The following is a 20,890-nucleotide window of genomic DNA, read 5'->3' as shown; positions in this document are numbered from 1 at the left end:
TTAACTAAATAACTCCTGGATAAAATTTTGGGGATTGGTGGGGGAAGCAAATAGTGTAACTTTCCAGAGCATCTTCTCTAGAGGGGACCCTATTTCACTCTATAATGACTGGTCTACTCCCAAGACAATATTCATCTAATTGTGGGTCAACATCCAGTATGGTGGGTTGTGTTGCAAGTGGCCTAGATTACATTTTTTACACACACCTGTTGTGTCCTTTCTGGTAGATAATGGTAGTCAGTAATGGTTAGAGATGGGTGAAGTCTTGTTACATTCCCAGAGACTTGCTACCTGGTTACAATGAAAACAAGCTCTGAGGCCAAGAGGTGCCATCCATACAGGTATTTATTGAGCACACTTTTATTAGCAAATAATCCCCAAATCATTTATTCAACCTATCTGAAAGCTTAATAAAGTCATAATTCTCTATCATTTTAGGTGAACCTAGAATACCTTGTACAGAAGTTCTGTTAAGGCAGATATGGCAAGATTTTAGAAGCCAGATCTGTTTCTCCCACAGTCAGCATCATGCAACTAGAACTCTCTGACCCAAGGCCTGGACATGGACAGTTTAGGGATCAAGCCATAGTCCACAGGGACTTGCTAGATTCTTAATATCTTTTGGTTGCACTCAAGGGAGGGAAATGCCTCTAAACTATTTTAGCCAGTACATATATCTCGAATATGACTAACCAAACGAAAACTCATTTCTAGCCTCCATTAATACTGGTCAACAAGTTATTTATCTCACTCAAATTAATATAAATTATACTAATTAGCAAAATGCTGGGTGAGGGTGTGGTAGACCGTGAATGGAGGTAGCTGAACAGTGGGTGGTACCCAAGCCTGAGGTAGGGTCTTTCTGAGGAAATGGCAACCCTGAAGCATGAATGTTGATTAAGGCAACTGACTGAATCTAAGATTGAGCTCAGGGGTCAGAAAACCTTTTCTGTAAGGAGGCAGAGAGTAAATATTTTAGGCTTTGCAGGCCAATTAGCAAAATCAAGACTGACCCCTGAGAGGAGAGCTTGGAGAGGCAGCCGCCTTCGGGCAAAGGCAAGTCCTGGGGGAGAACTCAGCTGCAAGTCATCTCAGCCAACATCCCTGGCAGCTGGGAAACGAGCATGTTAGTGGTAAGAGGGGATCTGGGCGGCACACCACAGCATCCATGACAGTATCTACTTCTGTTCCAACTGGACCCATGGCCAATTGGATGCCTCAATGTGGGTAGTAGTATGGTGGAAGATGGTCTCTCTGTGTAATACTTTCTATCTTTCTAAACATACTCATATATATTATCTGTGCGTCTTCTCACTCAAGTCTCACAGTATCCCCCTTGAGAAATATAGAGCTATGTTGGTATGGAAACCAAGATGGGAGAGAGAGTGATTCGTCTGTGGTCATGGACCCCAATGTTTATACCAGTGCTATCAACAATAGCCAAACTATGGAAAGAGCCCAAATTTCCATCGACTGATGAATGGATAAAGAAGATGTGGTGTACACATACAATGGAATATTACTCAACCATCAAAAAGAATGAAACCTTGCCATTTGCAACAACATGGATGGAACTAGAATGTACTATGCTAAGTGAAATGAGTCATTCAGAGAAAGACAAATATCATATGATTTCACTCATATGTGGAATTTAAGAAACAAAACATATGAACATAGGAGAAGGGAAGGAAAAATAAAATAAGATAAAAACAGAGAGAGGGGCAAACCATAAGAGACTCTTAAGTGTAGAGAACAAACTGAGGATTGATGGAGGGGTGGTGGGTGGGGGGATGGGCTAAATGGGTGACCGCCATTGAGGAGGGCCTATTGGGATGAGCACTGGGTGTCGTATGTAAGTGATGAATCACTGGGTTCTACTCCTGAAACCATTACGCTGTATGTTAACTAACTTGAATCTAAAAATCAAAACAAAACAACACAGTTGGAATATTGGGTTGAGGAAGGAAATCCAGCTTGGTATCAACATTTTGCTGTGAAAGTCTATTGTGAAATGAACAAGGGTATATACGTTCAAGCTTTGTAATTAAGTTCCTTATAATGTAAATTTCATCTCTTGAGTATTTGCTAAAAAACGTGGGTTTTTCTGCTTTTCTCAAAACAATTTTTATTTGCAGTTTAGGAGGTGACATTTAAAATTACTGGGGTGCCTGGGTGGCTCAGTCCGTTAAGGCTTCTGACTCTTGGTTTCGACTTGGGTCATAATCTCACGGTTCATGAGATCAAGCCCCATGTCAGGCTCTGTGCTGACAGTGCAGAGCCTGCTTGGGATTCTCTCTCTCGGTCTCTCTCTCTGCCCCTCCCCTGCTCTCTCTTCCTCTCTCTCTCAAAACAAACAAACAAACAAACAAACTTTAAAATTAAATAAGCAGTGGTGGGTGAATTTATGGTATTTTTAGTGTTTTAATCTTCATTAATTTTCAAAGTTTTCACAATAAATATATATACTTACATCAATAGAAAAAAATTATAAACTGTGGTCTTATTTCCAAAAGTCAGAAAGAATGTCTTTTTAAAACTTATTGAGAGAACTAGGAAATAATGAATGGTAAGAAAATAGAAATTGCTTGTAACTTTTGAGGGAAAGTTTCTTTAGTACATTAAATATCATAATGAGAACCAACAGACTTAGTAATATTTGGTAATTGGTAAAAAAAAATAGACAAAGTTGTTTAACTTCATGACTAAGGTAACAAAATTCACACTTGAAGTTTTCTTTCCCCAAACCCATGAAACTCTAGTTTTATCATCTTAATTATCTGTGATTTTGATTTTACCTCTTCTCAGCGGGAGAAATTAAATATGAAATATGATGTTGTCTTTGCATCTTAAATTGGCTGTAGGTAATTTGCATCGACCTTTTTCCTAAATTGAAATGTGTGTGGGGGGGGCGATACATTATTTTCCTTTATAATGGATATAATTTTTCTGTTGAATTCTAGAAATAGATCTGTTGAGTATTACTTTGCCATACGCTGGCACTTTGCAAACAAATGAATTGTTTCCCTGGATTTTTGAAGCCTGCCTGTCTTATTTACATTTTCCTCAAAGCTTTCAGATTGCCTGTTTCATAGTTAGTTTGTATGTACATAAAAATATGCTGGACCCAGTTCAAGCTCGGTTTAGATGGGCGCGGGTATTTCCACCGCGTGGCTGCCACTGGACACGGATGCTTTGCTGAGTTAATCATCTCGCTATCTTTAGTTTCTCTGACTATAAAATGAGGATGATTATGCTTACAAAAACTCTGTTGGTTAAATTATTGCAGGCCTTTAGCTGAATTATCTCTTTGTTTATCAGGGATTATTGATGACAGCCCAGTGAAAGCTCAAGCTGAATTCTCTTTCCTCATACGGTGCCCTCTATTTGCTCTTCCAATAAAGGGTTTACAGCAGAAATATATGGGGACATCTTTATTTAAAAATTATATTAAAGGACACCAGGAATTAGTATCTGATGATAATATATATGGTTAGTATGTGCTAAGTTGTATGTGACCATGTAGAAATAAACTGTAAGGAATATTAGGAAAAAGCTATTCGAATCTGGGAAGCATGGGGCAAATGTGTACTTGCTGAAGCCTTCTGGCTTATAATTGCAGCATGGTTGACAATTAGAGCTCTAATTTACATTAGCTGTGATCTAAGTGGGTACATTCTAAAATGAGTTTCGTGGGGCGCCTGGGTGGTCAGTTAAGCGTCAGACTTCGGCTCAGGTCATGATCTCCTGGTTTGCGGATTTGAGCCCCATGCTGGGCTCTGTGCTGACAGCTTGGAGCCTAGAGCCTGCTTTGGATTCTGTGTCTCCCTCTCTCTCTCTGACCCTCCCCCCACACCCACGCTCTGTCTCTCTCTCTGTCTCTCTCAAAAATAAATAAACATAAAAAAAAATTTTAAATGAGTTTTAGGAAGCGCCAGATCCATTGGATAATACAATTGAGAGAGATTACAAGGAAAAGTCCTTCCTTGGCCAGATTATTTTTTTTTTAATTTATTTATTTAAATTCAAGTTAGTTAACATACAGTGTAGTATTGGTTTCAGGAGTAGAATCCAGAGATTCATCACTTACATACAATACCCAGTGCTCATCCCAACGAGTGTCCTCCTTAATGCCCATCACCCATTTAGCCCATCCCCCCACCCGCCTCCCCTCCAGCAACACTCAGTTCCTTCTTTGTATTTAAGAGTCTCTTAGGCTTTGCCTCCCTCTCTGTTTTTATCTTATTTTTCCTTCCCTTCCCTTATGTTCATCTGTTTTGTTTCTTAAATTCCACATATGAGTGAAATCATATATTTGTCTTTGACTTATTTCGCTTAGCATAATACACTCTAGTTGCATCCATGTTGTTGCAAATGGCAGGATTTCATTCTTTTTGATTGCCAAGTTATATTCCATTATATATATATATATGTATATATATATATATATATATATACATATATATATATATATATATATACACACCATATCTTCTTTAATGGCCAGATGGTTCAGGGAAAGCGAGGTTAAGCAGAGCTGAATCGGTTTCTTTCCTGGTAGACTCTTCTGTTGAGTTTTCCATGTGGGTAGGATTGCAAAACTCTGTTATGTAGAATATCCTTGGGGCAAGCATTCTGTGGACTGCACTTTGGATAAAGTACTGTTTTATTCCAACCTTTTCATTTCCTAGATAAGGAAATTGAGGGTGGTGGTGGTCACATGATTCGCTAAGTTTACATAGACAATGAACCTGAACGCAAACCTGGATATTTGACGCTATCTGATGTCCTATCTACTACACTGTGTCGCCCCATTGATTGTGGAACCACGAGCAGTGTTGGACAGAGAAGTGTTTTGTTCCTAGAGTCTGCAGGGAGAAAGATACTACACACAATATGCTCTGGGAACAGTTGCCCAAGGTTTTAACACCCTTCAGGGTCCATAATTCAAGTTCTGGGAAAACCCATGAGTTGCTAAATTTATAAGCCTTGGTTTTTCATCCAGTACAGTATAAAAGGGTGCTGTGCTTTGGAGACGAATCTGCTGAAGTTCAAAATACACCTTACTTTATTAGGTGTGTGGCTTTGGGACAAGTTACGTAGCTTCTCTGAGCCTCAGGCCTTTATCCCTCAAATTGGGGACTAATACCTTGCACGGTTTGGGTGACATTACATGCATCTGAAATGGCTCTCTTCATTCGATACACGGGACCTAATTTTGTTCTTTAACAATGCCCGAATGAGATTTAAAGAATTGCTGGGTGGTTCTGGTGTTAATTGCAGCCCTTTCATTGTAGGACGTGGTGAAATTTTTTCTTTACGTTTTGTGAATGGAACCTACCTCTCTCCTGCTTCTTCTCCTCTCAGCGTCTGGCTCTGAGGTCTCTGGTGACCCTTGTGAGTCAGCATGTATTGGCACATGCTGACACATGCCATGTCCTATTCTTGAATCTACTCACCACTCTTCCATATTGACCTAGTCATTTTTCTTCTGTTGGGGCTGATAAAAGAGTTTCAGGGAAGTCCCAACTCCTTCGACTGTGGTTGTGACAATTGCAGATTTTTAAGCGAGAAGTCTTCACCCCTTCTTTTTTTTGCCAGCATTAGCTATTTCCGTTCCTGGGTGCTGCTGCAGGGATCCTTGTGCAGGTTGAAGATGCGGCTTTCTTACATTCCCGCGAGCGTCTGTGTTGGCGCTTGTTGGAAAATCCTTTCTTCACTCTGGCAGAAAGGATTTTTACAGACTGCCATCCCTTTTGGCAGGGGAGAATGACTTCCAAGCCGAGAGCTGCTTGAAAGAGGCACTCCCTCATCACTTATGACTGTACTCAGTGGTTACTGCTTGTGACACATTTTCAAATGGACCCCCCAGTGGCTGCAGCTGTGATTAAAAGCTGTCTGCTCTCTGCCTCACTGGGGGTTTGCTGTTTAACCATGTCGTGCACATATATATATCTGGGCTACAGCTGCATCTTGGAAAACGTAAAGTGTGTTGTAAGATAAAAAAATCAAATGAGTACCTGAATGGCAGACTCCTGAATTTTCTAAGCTCGAGTCACTGAGAGGCACTACTTGGGAACCTAGCCCTGGATGAGGTACATAAAAGTCATTTAAGGAAGAGGAGCTAATGGTCAGTGAATGTATACCATCTGCCAGCACATGCTTCGCACACATAGGCCGACCTGAACATCTTAAAGATTTAAGTGCTCTTGAACTTAGCAGTTGCATTTCGGCTACCCTCTGTGCTCAGGATTCAGTTTGACCATTCACAAGTAAAACAAGAACAGAATATTTTTTTTTTTTTGGTGAGACTATCCAGATACCCCTGATATGTGAATAACCACATTTAGCTTCTCATGAGGGTTTTAAATGCCATTCTAAACATAAGTTTACCATGAACACTACCTTAAAAAAACATTCAAATGAACAGTGCGCCCTCAGAGATAGGGTGTGCCTTTGAAAGGCACAGGTCACAACCCTTCCTCTAGATTAGAGAGATTGAGTATGCAACATTTTAGAAAGCAAAAATGTACTAGAATTTAAATCTGGGCTCTTTGCTGCATATGAGGAGGACACTTACCAAAAGCATAAGGTGAAGGAGGGCTCCCATCCCTATACTCTGGGCCCCACTCACTGAATCAGAAGAATCCAAATGCACCTTTTCTTAGATGCATAGGAAGGAAACTTGGGGGACATAGGAGAATTTTGCATCCACTTTCCCCCTGTGCCTGCCCCCCCCCCCCGTCCCCGTCCCCGAAAGTCAAGTGCTCCAAATCTCAGTGACCAAAGGCAGTCAATGAAATGCTAATCTATCACCAGCAAATTTAGGCTGACAATACTGTGAATCGACCACATTGATGACATTGATTATATTTCAAATATTTACAATATGGTGAGACAAGCCTAATTTATTTTCTAAAGAGTTCAAGGTAGGTATCACCGATTCAGAGGGGGGAAACAATGGAGAAATGTTTGTGGTTGCTATCTGCAATAATCTGATGCTGACAGAGAGTAGTATTTTATTTAGTAATTAACAGTGTAAAGGGGAGAGGAGCTGTCATGTTGGTTCTTAAGCTGGGGAATGTGATGAAAGATGATATCTACGATCTCATCCTTTCCACTTGTTTAGGATTGTCAGGATGAGAAATGTCAGCATTATGAAAGCTCGGCTCTGCTCTTGATATGATAAAACCCTTCAAAAGCCAGTCTTTCTCTCCCTGGTCCCCCTCCTTTCCAGCTCTCTCTCTCTCTCTCTGCACTTGCTTTTTTATTTATCCTGTTTTGTTAGATGGCAGAAATATAATTCTTTTCTTTCTTCCTATTATAAGCCACCATTTTTGTTTTATTATATGTTTCACAACCCCTAATGCCCCACTGAAAATTACCTTGTTAAATGACAGTGTTTCGAAGCCATGAATCCTTTCCACCATTCCCTCAGAGGTTTGAAACAGTCAACAGACTGTAAAGAATAAATAATAAAAAAGTATTGATTATTTTGATGACTGTGAGATTCAATTAAGTATTAATTTTGCCCTCCAGTGGACCTATCAAGGTATTCAAAAGGGAGGATTCGGCTCAGCTAAATGCGTGCTGAGTGCTTCAGCCTTAAATAGGGAGAAAATGTGTTTACCTACAGTATTTGAAGAAGAAGTGCATTGATGCACAGAGTCCAATATTTAAGTGCTGTGCACATTAAGCCCTGGTGACAGTGACATTGTTTTCAGTGGTATGAGTATTGACTAAAGAAGTGCATTTGATGACAGCTTAAACTATTTGTATTGATTAACATTTTCATAGATTATCATGTGTCATATCAAATTCACTTTTCAGGCATGAATACATTAAAAAAAAAAATCACCACAGGCATACGGCAACCAATGTAACGATGGGACAAGAGAGCATGCCGCCCCACCAGCTCCCGTGCTGGTCACCTGTTTCCTGCTCAGGAACCATTTAGGCATGAACTTGGCAATAAATACCTCCCAGATAACGCAAAAAGGGCACTTCCTGCTTTTCTTTTCCTTGTGCGCCCGACGTTTGTGCCAAAACAATATCATGCATCTTAGTTTGCAAATGGAATAGCAGGCTATCCTTGGAAAATACTTCTGATCCTAAGACGCCTTCCTAATGAGCTGAAGATAAAGCAGATTTAAATTATTGGGGGTGGGGGGAAGTTTGTCTTTTTCGGAGGTGATTTTTGTTTCCTTTTTCTTTAATGCTCTGGGCGTATGATGCTCTAGGTATCGGAAGTATTGAACACAGTTTGTAAGTATTTTTTTCCAATTTCTTTAAAAAAATTTTTTAAACCAATTTAAAAAAAATCGATTTTGCTGTGTATTGTTTGCTTTAAAATGTTCATTTGCTTTGGGGTCAGCTTCACTCCCAAATCTGGGACCAGGGAAGTCAACTTCTGAGGGTACTGATGCAATTTACATGAGAAATCTCTTTTATTCCATTGAAAGCATTTTGAGGACTCTTTTCTCCCAATCTCTTTTCTCTGCTCTGGGGATAGGGTTTAATTGCTTCTCCCCCAGGGAGAGTGCTTCTTAAAATAGCCCGTGGTTCCTCCATAGGGTGCTTCTTCCTTTTTAGTGTGTTGCTGAGGTACAAACCCAGCATTTTCTTTTTTCTTACTGCATTAAAGACGGAACAAGGTGTAAAAACATTCGCACAAAAAGCACATCCCACAATTAAAGCTGTGTTGGTTTAGGTGGCTTTCAAAGAAGTTTTTTTTCCCCCCTTCTTCCCTCCGAAGCTTCCTGAATCTCTCACATGCTAGTTGAGCTTTAATAGGGTGGGGAGTAATGGAGAACTCCTCGGATCTGTAATAGCTCTTCACTTGACTGCAGCCAGCAATAACAGCGGGAGCAGCCAGAGATAAGAGAGAGAGGAGAGAGGGAGAGTGTGTGTGTGGAAGAGAGAGAGAGAGGAGAGAGGGAGAGGGAGAGAGGACACGCACACTAAAGCTGCCACTTTTTTTTCCTCCCCTTCACTCTTTTCCCCCATCCTAGGATCCAATGATAGCTGGACAAGTCAGTAAGCCCTTGCTGTCAGTGCGGAGTGAAATGAACACGGAGTTGAGAGGTGAGGACAAGGCTGCTACTTCAGACAGCGAGCTGAATGAGCCCCTGCTTGCGCCTGTGGAATCTAATGACAGTGAGGACACTCCCAGCAAGCTCTTCGGTAAGTCTGTCTAGGTATTTCATTTCAGCCCTACCATCTTGTCCAGAAGAGCGATCCACACCCCCACCCCCCACCCTTTCCCTGTTGTTCATTCCATTTTCTTGTAAGTGCTAAAGAGGAGGTTGGCATCTTGGAGGGGCCAAGCCACCCGGAGCCCACTCCGGCCGGCTAGCAGGGTGTCCTGCAAACTTTTCCCAGCAAGGAACTTCCTCACTGCTCCTTTGGGCTTGTCTGATATTGCCAGAGTCCCTGGGCTAGAAATTATTTAAAAAAAAAAAAAAGAAGAAGAAGAAGAAGAAGGAAAAGAAGAAGAAGAAGAAGATGGTAATAATAATCAGGAAATCAGTTCCATTGTGAGAATTGGTTAACATTTATTGAATAAATATCGACTTGGTTTCTGGTTGCTTTGCAGCCTTTTGTTAAGGGGAAGGAGAGTAAAGAGTTATTATCTGTAGTCAAAAGATGGAAGGGGGAACTGAGAAATATCAATACAGCCTTTCTGTGCCAGGTAAACAAAGGTGGCCATGGGAATTGCTGGGAGATCTAACATTTTGTAATCACAATTAGAATGAGTATCTCTTCTTCTAAAAGGTGAGTGGGGAAGGAAAATAGGTCCTGTGCGTCCCTCCCCGACTGCCTCTTGCCTTGACCAGATGTTTATAGCCTCATCCTAAATGTGGAGGCAGCCCAGGACCTTTCAGGAATCTTTGTTCCATAAACAAAACAAGAGCAAGCAGAGTGCCACTCCAGCAAAGACATCTGTCATTCAAACAGATGACACTCTGTAAGCCAACTCAAGCAACTGTGATCTCTAATCAGAAAGGGGAGCGGGTTGTTGAGGCGCGTGACTGAGTGATGGATGGTGATAGATGTCTGTGCTGGAGGAGCACTTTATGGGATAGAGTGACATTAGGTTTTCAGAACACTTCCTCCTGAAACGCTTGCTTTTAATTATTTTCAAGTGCTTACATGCTGATAACACTGGATAAGCGCATGTACACCTTAACCTGTTTATATACATGTGTAAACTAACCTGATATATACATCTGATTATATATGTATATATCAGGCAGAGCACTGCTTGGGCTGAGTTTAAAAACATCGTCGTGTGCCTGAACTTCAAAGAAAAACAACACTATGGCACAGACTGCTTTGTTGAGAAAGTCATTAATTCAGCTGAAAAAAAAAATAAGCTTAATTTTTTTAGCCTCCAGGAAGAAAGCAGCTTCGATAGTTTGGCAACTTGAGGCCAGCTTCAACAGAGGATCTTTTCTCTGATTTGAAACACTCACTCAGTCAAACATGAGAGTGGTGTTGCAGAAAAACTTTCTGTTTCAGATTTTCTATTGGTAAAATACTGTTTTACAGTTACGAGGCTAACAGATCCCAGTTTCAAGAAATTCTGTCATATTACCCTGTTCTGGAAAAGCAGCTGTTCCACGCATATGGGTTTTCTATAAGTCGGCATTAAGGTTTTAGCATTTTCCCTGTGAGGGAATATTTTGTTGCAGAGTAAGTTTCTACGTGTGTGGGGAGAATCATGTCCTAGAACACTCCTTGCGTTTCAGGGGGTTAGTGAGAGAAGTCAGATAAAATTATAAATTACAGAAAAGCAAGGCCATGCATGCTTCTGCCTCTCTGATGTTGAGTATCCTAATCCCAAGCCCTTTGACTTGTGAAAAGTAATCAGCTGTGAATTCAACAGGACTGCGGATCCTGGATTACTTGTTCCTAAACTTTGCCTGTATTTGAAAAAAGTAAATGCATTTTTGTAGACTTTCACCTAGAACCCCAACTTGTTTCCTTTTTCCTTCAAGTCAACTAATAGAGGAGTAATTAACATGGCTTCTCAATGTTTATTTCGATTTTCCACTGTTGGAAATTGTTGCAGATTTGTTATGTCACTTCTTACCAATTTGCACATGCAGAGAAATAAGCTTAAAAAAAAAACCCAGGAGGGCCAAAGAAATTCGAATTGAGTTCACTGAAGACACGTGTGAAGTGGAGTATTTATGGGTAATACTAAGGAATCGTAGTTTAGTTCAGAAATTGTAGTAGGTATTAGAGTATGCCCATATTCACGTTCACATTTTCTACCTCTGAATTTGAGAGAGGGGACCCACCAAAACCTGCATCTTATATCTGATATTCCTTGTGTATCCACTTCATTTTATTTGGCCTCTGGAGTGCTTTTAAAACACAATGAGAATATTTTCCAGTTTCCAATTCAGTGAAGAAGCAACCAGTAGATGAACAATTTTGAAAACTTGAGGAAAAAATGGGAGACAGCCTAAGACAGAGGGACTAGGACATCCATCGGAGGAAGCACCCAATGTTCTCCGGGGCTTCCTTAGCTATTGGGTCCATTATGCTGTCTCCTGTTAATACGACTGGGACTTAGCCTTAGAAATTCCAGTTTATGTAACTGACTAAAACTTTCTAGAAGAATTCTCCCCCAGAATTTTTAGCAACTTTGGCCACACCTAATGGGTGATAATTTAATGGACCATCAGCTTATTTGACATGAATACGCTCAAGTGTTTTGGTTCTTATACGTAATTTTCATTGCACTCATTCCTTGACAATGAAGAGTTACATTTTTTCCTGAAAAACTGAGAGCATCCAGATTTATCTCCCAACAATGATTTTCTAATGCACTCTCTCCAACCATCATTGTCATAGCCTACACACTGCATTACTGAAAACTGTGTTTCGGTAATGAAAGGAGCAGATTAAGACAAATCGCGTGCATCTTGATTTGTTTACTTTTGTGGAGAGACATTCCCCAACAACAGGAGACAGGCAGAACTCCGTTGTGTCCTGTACCTGAAATTTTAGTCTTGATGGATTCCTTTGGAGTTGTTCCACCTTCTGTTTCTTGTTGAAATTAGCAGTCCACAGGGCAAGTGTGTTTCTCTCACAGTATGGGCACCTTCAGCCCAAAACTGCAGGAGAAAAGCTAATACTGATGCCCTCTATGGGTAAACAAAGGAAATTCCAGGAACCATTGGGTCTTTTATGCCTCTCTTAAATTGCACCCTCTGCTCTTAACAGCATCCAAAGGGAAACATACTGTGCAGAATGTTTCAGTGCTCTGTGCAGCTCAGAATATACCAGAAGGAGAACCCAGAAGCCATATGCCAGCTTCAGTAGAAAGTTCAGAACAGGGCCCTTGTGTTTTATAAAGTAATTACATCAGAGATAACATTTTGCTTAACTTGAACAGCTATGGAAACTCAAGTACACTTAGGAGAGATGAATCCGCATTTCATTGAGAAACGTGTGGTTAGGTAGTTCTCTGTGATATCATTAAGTGGTGCATTATTTATTCTCGGAAAGCTGGTAGGATAACTGTCTCCTTTTTTGGTCCGTGACTGTATTATGCTGAGCTCTGAGCTGTAAGGAAACTGTATGGAGGAGAACAGACTTGGATATGAGGGGGTCGTATCAGAGAATCTGGCTCTGTGTCTCCCTGTGTTTCAGCTGCGAGATCAAATGAGTGATGCCATGCGGGACCAGGCATTTAATATGTGACTGGTGATGTACATATTCGAAACCATTCTCCAAACCGGCCTTTGGCGAACAATCTCAAAGGGAAGAGGTTGCTGTGTTTCTCTAGTGACATTTATAGCACTGTGTCAATGTGGTGCCTCATTTTTAGTTATGCTCATCAAGAATTCAGTGTTCCACATTCAGTCACATTGGATGCTAAAATTCAAATGGTAGCATCAACAACTTGGTCAGGAGGATGGCCACGGAAAGGATAAAAGTAATATATACCCCTAGAAAAATATCTGTACTAAAGTTTTGCCATGCAGTCTCAGCTGAAAAAGTGAGACCACATAAAACAGGCCCTAAATATTTTCTCCCATATATATTTGAAATTTGAAAGATGATTTATTAACAGTGTTCCTCCTGGGAGTATTTTTATTGTTTCAAGATAAACCTCATGATTGCTTTCCTCAAAGTCCCAACTACCTCGGGTGGCCGGGTTAGTCTGTGGCTTGCTGTTCAGTATTATCGTACTGTACATGAACTGGGCCCACAGCTCGAAAGCCTTGAGCTGAGATGTAAACAAAAACCCATTTATAAACATCGCACCCGAGGTAAAAAACGATGGTTGGTTTTCTGTTATGATCTTGTGGTTTTCTAGTCTAAAAGAGATTGCATATAATGATACTTGTGAACGTGGGTATTTTCAATGTCATTTATCTGTGAACTTTTGGAAAAGGGTTCAAAGTTGGATGAGTGATTCTTCCTTGCCAGAAAATGTGCTATCTGTAGGGGTTTTCTTTTCCTTTCCTTTCTGTTATCTTTCTCATAAGAAACGTGCATTATAAGATTTTTTTTTTTTTTAAATTGCCATCCAGTTTGACTTGATTAGAATTTATGGCACTGGAGTTGTTTTCAATGACAAAAGGATAAAGGACTAAATTGTCTGTCACCCCTTGAGACAGTGGTCTCTGCAGGTCAGCGTGGAGGTCATTGGTAGGGCATTATGGGGACTGTACTTTGTGGTATGCTGCCTGTGTATAAGTGGGAGCCTTCATTACGGAATCACTGTCTTTATTACTTTATTTAAATGTCTCTCTCAAGGTTCCAATGCCTGGGACGTTTATAATATTCTGATAAAATATGCTGGGGCCGGTAATCAGTACATAGGGCTTAAGCCCCAGAAGGATTTAGCTGGGAGGCGATGAGGAAAATTCCCCGGAGAAATATATTTATTTAACCTATGCATCATGCTTCTATATTTTTTAAAAGTTTTGATATTCTGCTCATGGAAGATTTTTCCTATTTTTCACTGAAGAAAGTGTGTTTTGTTAGGGAAATATTAAGGGAGTATATTTTTAAATCAACTAAATGACTTGGATAATAGATTCTATGCAAAAATAGTTACTGAAAAGAAACCAAAAGAAATCTGTATTTGTGTAAGTAAATGAGGTGCATGATAAGGTATGGCTTAATGGGCTGTTCTCTGACTACTGAGGGGAAAAATGCACATTGAGATACATTTCTGAACATTGATGAAAACCTTACACACTTAAGCATTTCTTAAAAAAGACTCCGGGGTGTGTGTGGATAAATTCAGTCTTAGTGGGGTTTTCCCCCTAGAATACCACTGTAATACTGCCTGGATAAGTAAATCTGCTTTAAGTAGCGTTAATGTGTAAGTTTTGAAATAAAAATAAATCCATGTAACATAGCGCTGATGTTCAAACTTTTTAACCAGATCTGTTCGTGGAGCTATGCTCATTTCTGAGTGACTCTTTAATGGAGGACAGTGCACACTACGTGACATAAGATTCAGTGGGGACTCTCTCAGTGGCTCCCTTTTCTGTTTCTGCCATGCCTGGGGGGCTCAGGTCAGACATCTGTTTAAAGAAGAAAGTTCAATATTGCCACGTCTGAAGATGCTCTCTGTGCTAACACATTAGCAAACCAAAATGCTGATACGGTTTTACATTTTTCTTTTATCTCGATGGCTACGATTCTCCTGTTTTGTTGTTGTTGTCATAAGGTCCTACGTAGAATTGGAAATAAGACGAAGTAATAGACATTGCATTAATCTGCACATCCACCCCTTCCAGTGATCTCATTTTGGTCTTTTCAGTGTCTTGGATATTTCTGACTTAAAGGTTACAGGGCATTACAGTGTTTTTGTAGTTCACCCAGACCAGTTTATATCATAATTAATAAATAGAGGGGCATTCCAGATTCAGGCTTGCAAGGCTCAGCCTTAAGTAGATTGCCTTCTTTCTCAATTACCTGATTTAATCATAGAGTTAGTATTATTCTTGTAAGAATTGACCAAATAAAAATTTCCCCCACTTGACAAATGAGACTTAAGTGAGGATTTCAAGGGGACCTGGCTTGCTGTTACTCAGTAAACAAATAATTTGTGAGAGGGCTGGTTCTTTCTTTGGTTGGTGATCTGGCTGGTTTATGTTTGGGGATTAATAATACATCAGACATTCACACATTGAAAAGAAAGTAGATGTGAAGGGTGCTGTTCTGCTACTGCGCTGCTCCCGATTATCCGGGCCCTTCCCTGGGTCCCGAGACCGGCCGAAGAGCAATCACATCTGCCCAAATCTGCACCTGGCTCTACTTAACATGTTTCTTGGTTTTCTTATGCTAAAGAAAAAGATAGCAAAGTGTTTATACCAAGCTGGCATCCTGTCAGGGGGCAATCTGTGTAAAGTTTCCCGCTGTCAGGTTAATAAATTTTTAAAAAATATCCAAAGGCAGAGGTAGCTGGAGAAAGCTCCCAGTAACACCTGCCATTCTCCAGCAGATGGGCTTCTCTTTAATATCCAGCATGGCTCTGGAATTTTCTTGTTTGTTGTCTTCCGAGGTTCTGTACTTCGCTGGGGTTTTTGTTTGGCTTTCCTTTTATTAATGACATTTCGGTCTTTCTTTTAAAATGGCTATCCTTTAAAATTTCAGAAATCTTCTTCTTAGAAGGAAATAAGTGAGCGTAATTTGTTTCAGTCTGGTATTTGCAGTCGAACATACACCTTTATGCTATGAGCCTGAACGAGCTTCTAAACCGGTCAACATTGGACTTTTCTTTGGGAATACCTCCAAGTAACATTTATATTAAAATCCGTTCGTTCATAAAGGAGTATCTGGGCTTTGGGTGTGTGGGGGCTTTCAAGGATGCCTGTGTGTTACTCATGTTGACCTGACTCAGTCTTTTACATGTAAGCTCCCACCTTCTGATTCTCAAAGTCAGAGTTTATACAAATATGAACCAAGTGTGGACTAGTTTGGTAACACCTCTTACTCTATGTTGTGACAAAGAGCCAAAAATGGACTAAGCTTTTTTAATGTGAACACAGAGGTCAGCAAGAACAGCACTGACTCTCTTTTGGTTGAAGACAGTCTTTCATTCTCAGAGAAATGGAAATAAACTTTGTTTTGTTAAGCATTCAAAGATCGTTTTTAAAAAACCACCTTATAAAATTGCACAGCTCCTGACATCTCTTCGTAAAATTAAGCTGCAACTTCTAAAAAACAATCCTGGTATGTTATATGAATGTCTATATTTTATTTGAGAATTGAAAAGAAAATCCATGCTCAAATTTCTCCTACAGTCTTTCCTTTGAAAGTGCTTGTCAGGTCTGATACGTGGCGAGAATATACTGTTGTTTATTTTCATTAAAAAATTAGCCACCTGGAACAACAAAACTAATACGGTCTAGGTCACTTTTATTAGAGGACTGCTCTGCCCTCACGACTAATTGAAAATATAAAGAAAAGTGATCAGATTACAACGAGAGAAACTAATATCATTACACAGAAACTAAATGCTTAAGAGGTCCGCTTATACCGAAGACCATTAGAAAATGGGATTCTGTAATGAAACCTGCATTCATTAACATGGTTTAAAAAACGTTCCTAGTAAAAGCCTAAAATAAAACCTGTTCATTTAGCCTGAGGACGAGGTAGACTATGAAGGTATTTTTAGCAGTCTCGGAACATCTCAATGATAATCAACATGGCATGATTTAACAATTTCACGAATGTGTTTGTCCTGCAATATATAGTTTGGCTTTAGCAGTTTCCTTGGTGTTTCATCTTTTTCTAAAACAATCAGTGTTTTCTAGATTGGTGTCCTTTCCAAATCTCATGTGACTTTGATTTCATTCTATTAATTAAAAAAAAAACCCACGAAACCCTAATTGTGACAAAAGTTTGTGAAAGCCAAGAAACCCCTATTTAAAGACTAATATTAGCATAGTGTTTTAAAGTAACAATGCTCATTTTTCATTTTCTCATCACGTCCATACTTTGCGGACATGTTTTCTTTCCTAAGCGCTATGAACGCACTGCTACCCACATGTTTTACACACGTGTGTGCGTTCTCTGGTGTGTTCTCCATATTTTCCCTTGTGTTCCTATGACACTTCAGATTTATCTTCCTAAACTTGTAGTATGTCTATATTTGCTTTATCAAAACATTAATAAAGCCTAATTTACAATAATAAGCTTTTTTTTAGTTTATGCTATCTGTATATCACTTAAATGTACTTCTACTATACCTATGAACCTATGAATATTGAAACACATAGTTTCCAGATAAAATTCTCAAAATTAATAGTTTACCAATAAGGGACAAGCAATTATACTATTGCTTCAGGCGTAGTTGGGCTATTATCCAAATTTCAGTGTCTTCTTTGCAGCTGCTAACCACTGAGCATTTCTCAGAATTTGTGCAGTTAATGCAGTAAAGAGATTTGGGGGTGTCTGCACAGCTTGATTTATAGGGTATTTGTATATATATATACACACGCACACACACATATATATAATATAAATATAAACTGTCTCAAGAAATATGTGTGTGTGTGTGTGTGTGTGTGTGTGTGTGTGTGTGTGTGTGACAGATCTTGCTCAAACTAGGGAAGACCCTTCGAATCTAAACATTAGGAGCCCAAGTATTTGTCTACCTGTGGGATATACATAGATTACAATATAAACAGTTATATTTTTTCTTTTTTAAGTAAAACGCATCTGTCTTATAGTTGGTAAGCACAATTTTGTGCCTGTGAGGATTTCGTGGACCTAAATATACACTTACCTGTACACATATCAAGATAGAATGGGGGTTTGATGCACAATAAAGAAATCACATTTTAAGCATTTGCTATTAAAATAGTATGGGGTACTTAATCTCCCTCTGCAGTCCTCCATGGCCACACGTGTGGTGATTTGTCTTTTAATAGCAATATGGCAAGATTTACTTTTATAAATTAATGGTTTGGGGTTACTTATTGCATGAGAGAATCACCACTGTTGAAGAAGAAGAGGGGCTGAGGGATTAATTTGATTTAAAAATGCAAACATTTGAAGCTGTTTATAAAGCATGAAAAATTATTACCGCAGAGTGAATTTTTGCCAAAATCAACCAAGGGTAGAAAGAATAAAACATCAAATGGAAAAACATATTTTCATGTATTTAAAAATCTGTAGATGCTCAGGTGGAATGGGGTGGGGGTGGAATGGCCTTTTCCAAACCTGCGTTTTTTTCTTTGATAGGTCCAATTTCATGTAGCAAAATATTGCAAAATAGAAACACATCAAAAAGAAAACATGCTGTTTTCAAAGGGAGAAGCATTGAAGATAGTGAAGAAAGCTAACATTTTAACGGATTCGCTTGCTATCCATTAATCTAACTGTAATCTATACATGGGTGAATAGCCAGAAAAGGGATCGTCTGGATTATGTGGGAAAACTTTCATAAACTTTTGGAAACAAACCTGCGTCATTATTTTAGATGTTGGTTGACTCATCTCTTTCTGATTCCTAAGATTAAGGCAGGTTTTACTCTTAAGAGTTACTAAGAAATTATTCAGATTTATAGTTAATGCTGGTCTATTTCCTTGCTTTAATTAACAATTTTTTTAATGTTTATTTATTTGAGAGAAAGAGAGAGAGAGAGAGAGAGAGAGAGAGAGAGAGAGAAAGCACAAGCAGGGGAGGGGCAGAGAGGGAGACACAGAATCCAAAGCAGGCTCCAGGCTCTGAGCTGTCATCACAGAGCCCGACACGGGGCTCGAACTCACGAACGGTGAGATCATGACCCGAGCTGAAGCTGGACATTTAACCGACTTAGCCACCCAGGCGCCCCTCCTTGATTTAGTTTAGAATCTTCCGTTCTGCCATTAGCTTCCATGTTTAATGTAATTTGCTAACATTCCAATCAGAATCTGCAGGCAATCAGAAAAGTGTCAGCAATTAGGCACCATGCTTCAAAAGGGATTAATATCTATAGTTGCCTGCTGAAAATGATCAAAAGCAAACAAAAAAAGACCCGGAACTGGTCAGATTGGACATTGCTGATGGTGTGGAGATGGTTGCACTAGCTTAGGGTGGTAGCTACCTGTCTTGTCATCCGTAGTATATCAATATGTTTTTATAATGATACAATCACCTGAACCCTGTAACAGTTTATAGTCCTTTTGAGAATTCTTATGGATTCTTAGAGTGACGGAGGTCTGAGAAAAGATCTTGAAAGCTTTCACAAAACCTGGCTGGGTGACAGAAAACTAGCACGACTGTGATTTAGCAGCTATGGAATCCCATTGACTGGGAACGTCATTAAACTTTTAAGTTAAAACAAAACCCACGAAACAAATGGTAGATACAAAGGGTGAGGGGCACCCAATTTCGGACAGCCGAAATTAAGAGGTGCCAAAGGCTCTGCGAGGAGAGGCCAAATTCAGCAAGCCCAATGTTGATCTTGCTATTCTACTTAGAAAGGGGATTTTGTTGATATACTGTTCTCAATATTATAACATGCCCTGGAAATTAGGGCCTTTCCTTCATGGGATCTATCAGACTTGGTCTTTGTGTTTTCATTTTCCCTGGCTATTTTTAGTCAATGGTAAATAAAGAACTTGAATTTGGAATCTGGCACCAGGGAGATCACAAAACCAGAAACAGCAGGAAGTAACCACAACAAGTAACTTCTCATCAGTGTATGCAAGGTAGATCTCAGTCCTCTTAACATTTGTAACGCTGCTAATTTCTGTGGACTTTTAAAAATACGCTTCCACATGAGCTCTCAAAACCCATAAAAGTGTGGCATGTAAAGTAAATTGTTTGTCACTTGCCGACGACCTGCCATATTTATTGTCAGGAGAAATGGACATTAGTTGGGAAAGCAGTTGTTAAAGGCCAAACAATTTTTAAAGATGGCAAAGATGCCCGAGGGTTTTCCTTTTTCTAACAATGAGCCGCCCCTTCAGACATCAAAAGACAAGATAATAAGACACTTCAAGCACAATTCAAGATTATATTCAACATCTAAAGGCTCATCTCTTGTCAGTTTGCATTTACTCTTCCAGGGATGTGATGCTTCTATCATCTTTCTGTCAAGGGGAGTCTGGCAGAAGAGGCGAGGGCTCTTATTTCACACACTTAGGGTTTTTTTTTTATCAAATAGCCCACACTCGTTCTGATTCAACCAAAATGGGGGGATAATTTGAAGAAGGTCATGCACAAGCGCAAAAATCTCATATTGATTTGTGTGATTAGAAGGCATTAAAATTGCACGTTTATGTTAGTCGCTGAGATGTTTTGTCAGTTTATTTGGTAATACACTTTTGCAGCCTAGGGGGGAGAAAAACAGATGACTTAAAATTTAAAAATAGATAGCTGAAAGCTGAAATTGGTTCCTTTAAAGTGACCGTATTTGAACATTTAACAAGTGAACATAAAAATAATTTAATGGTTTAGTTTAACAATATTTGAAATTAGCTTCTACAACGAAATGCTTCATTCGGTATAAAGGAAGACAAACCAGTGGTGCCTCTCTGAGGAAGGAAATATATATGTGAGATTATTTTTTAAATACTTTAAACATTGATTTCATATCTTTAATATATAGATAAAAGGGATGACATTTTCAATATAAATGTAATTATGAGGCTATTTTATAATGGTCATCAAATTTTTAACATTTTGTACTCCTTGAAATTACAACATCATTATATTGGTCATTTTATGCCATTCTTAGTATATGTGCCCTTTTCCAGAGAGGGTACTAAAGAGTCAATAAAGGAGTTTTCAGATTATTATTATTCTTTGTCAAAATTTATCACATTTCCTCCTTCGTTCTCTGACGGTCACAAAGCTGTACAAGATAACATTCTTTTTTTTTTCTTCTTCTTCTTCTTTCTGGTGGAGGGAGGACATCTAG

At 39.4% G+C, this 20,890-nt stretch overlaps 1 protein-coding gene across 1 annotated transcript in view; it reads left to right on the top strand.

Moving 5' to 3' along the window:
* Nucleotides 1–20,890, top strand: part of POU6F2 (POU class 6 homeobox 2) — a 491,184-nt gene that overhangs the window by 99,222 nt on the left and 371,072 nt on the right. Inside the window, exon 2 of the mRNA XM_047850244.1 lies at nt 9,009–9,180. Within this exon, the coding sequence (XP_047706200.1) occupies nt 9,009–9,180 (172 nt within the window). The remainder of the gene's footprint in view (nt 1–9,008; nt 9,181–20,890) is intronic.

Source organism: Prionailurus viverrinus, chromosome A2 (genome assembly GCF_022837055.1).
Source record: "Prionailurus viverrinus isolate Anna chromosome A2, UM_Priviv_1.0, whole genome shotgun sequence".
NCBI classification, from domain to species: Eukaryota; Metazoa; Chordata; class Mammalia; order Carnivora; family Felidae; genus Prionailurus; species Prionailurus viverrinus.
This window is presented reverse-complemented; position numbering and strand designations above follow the sequence as displayed.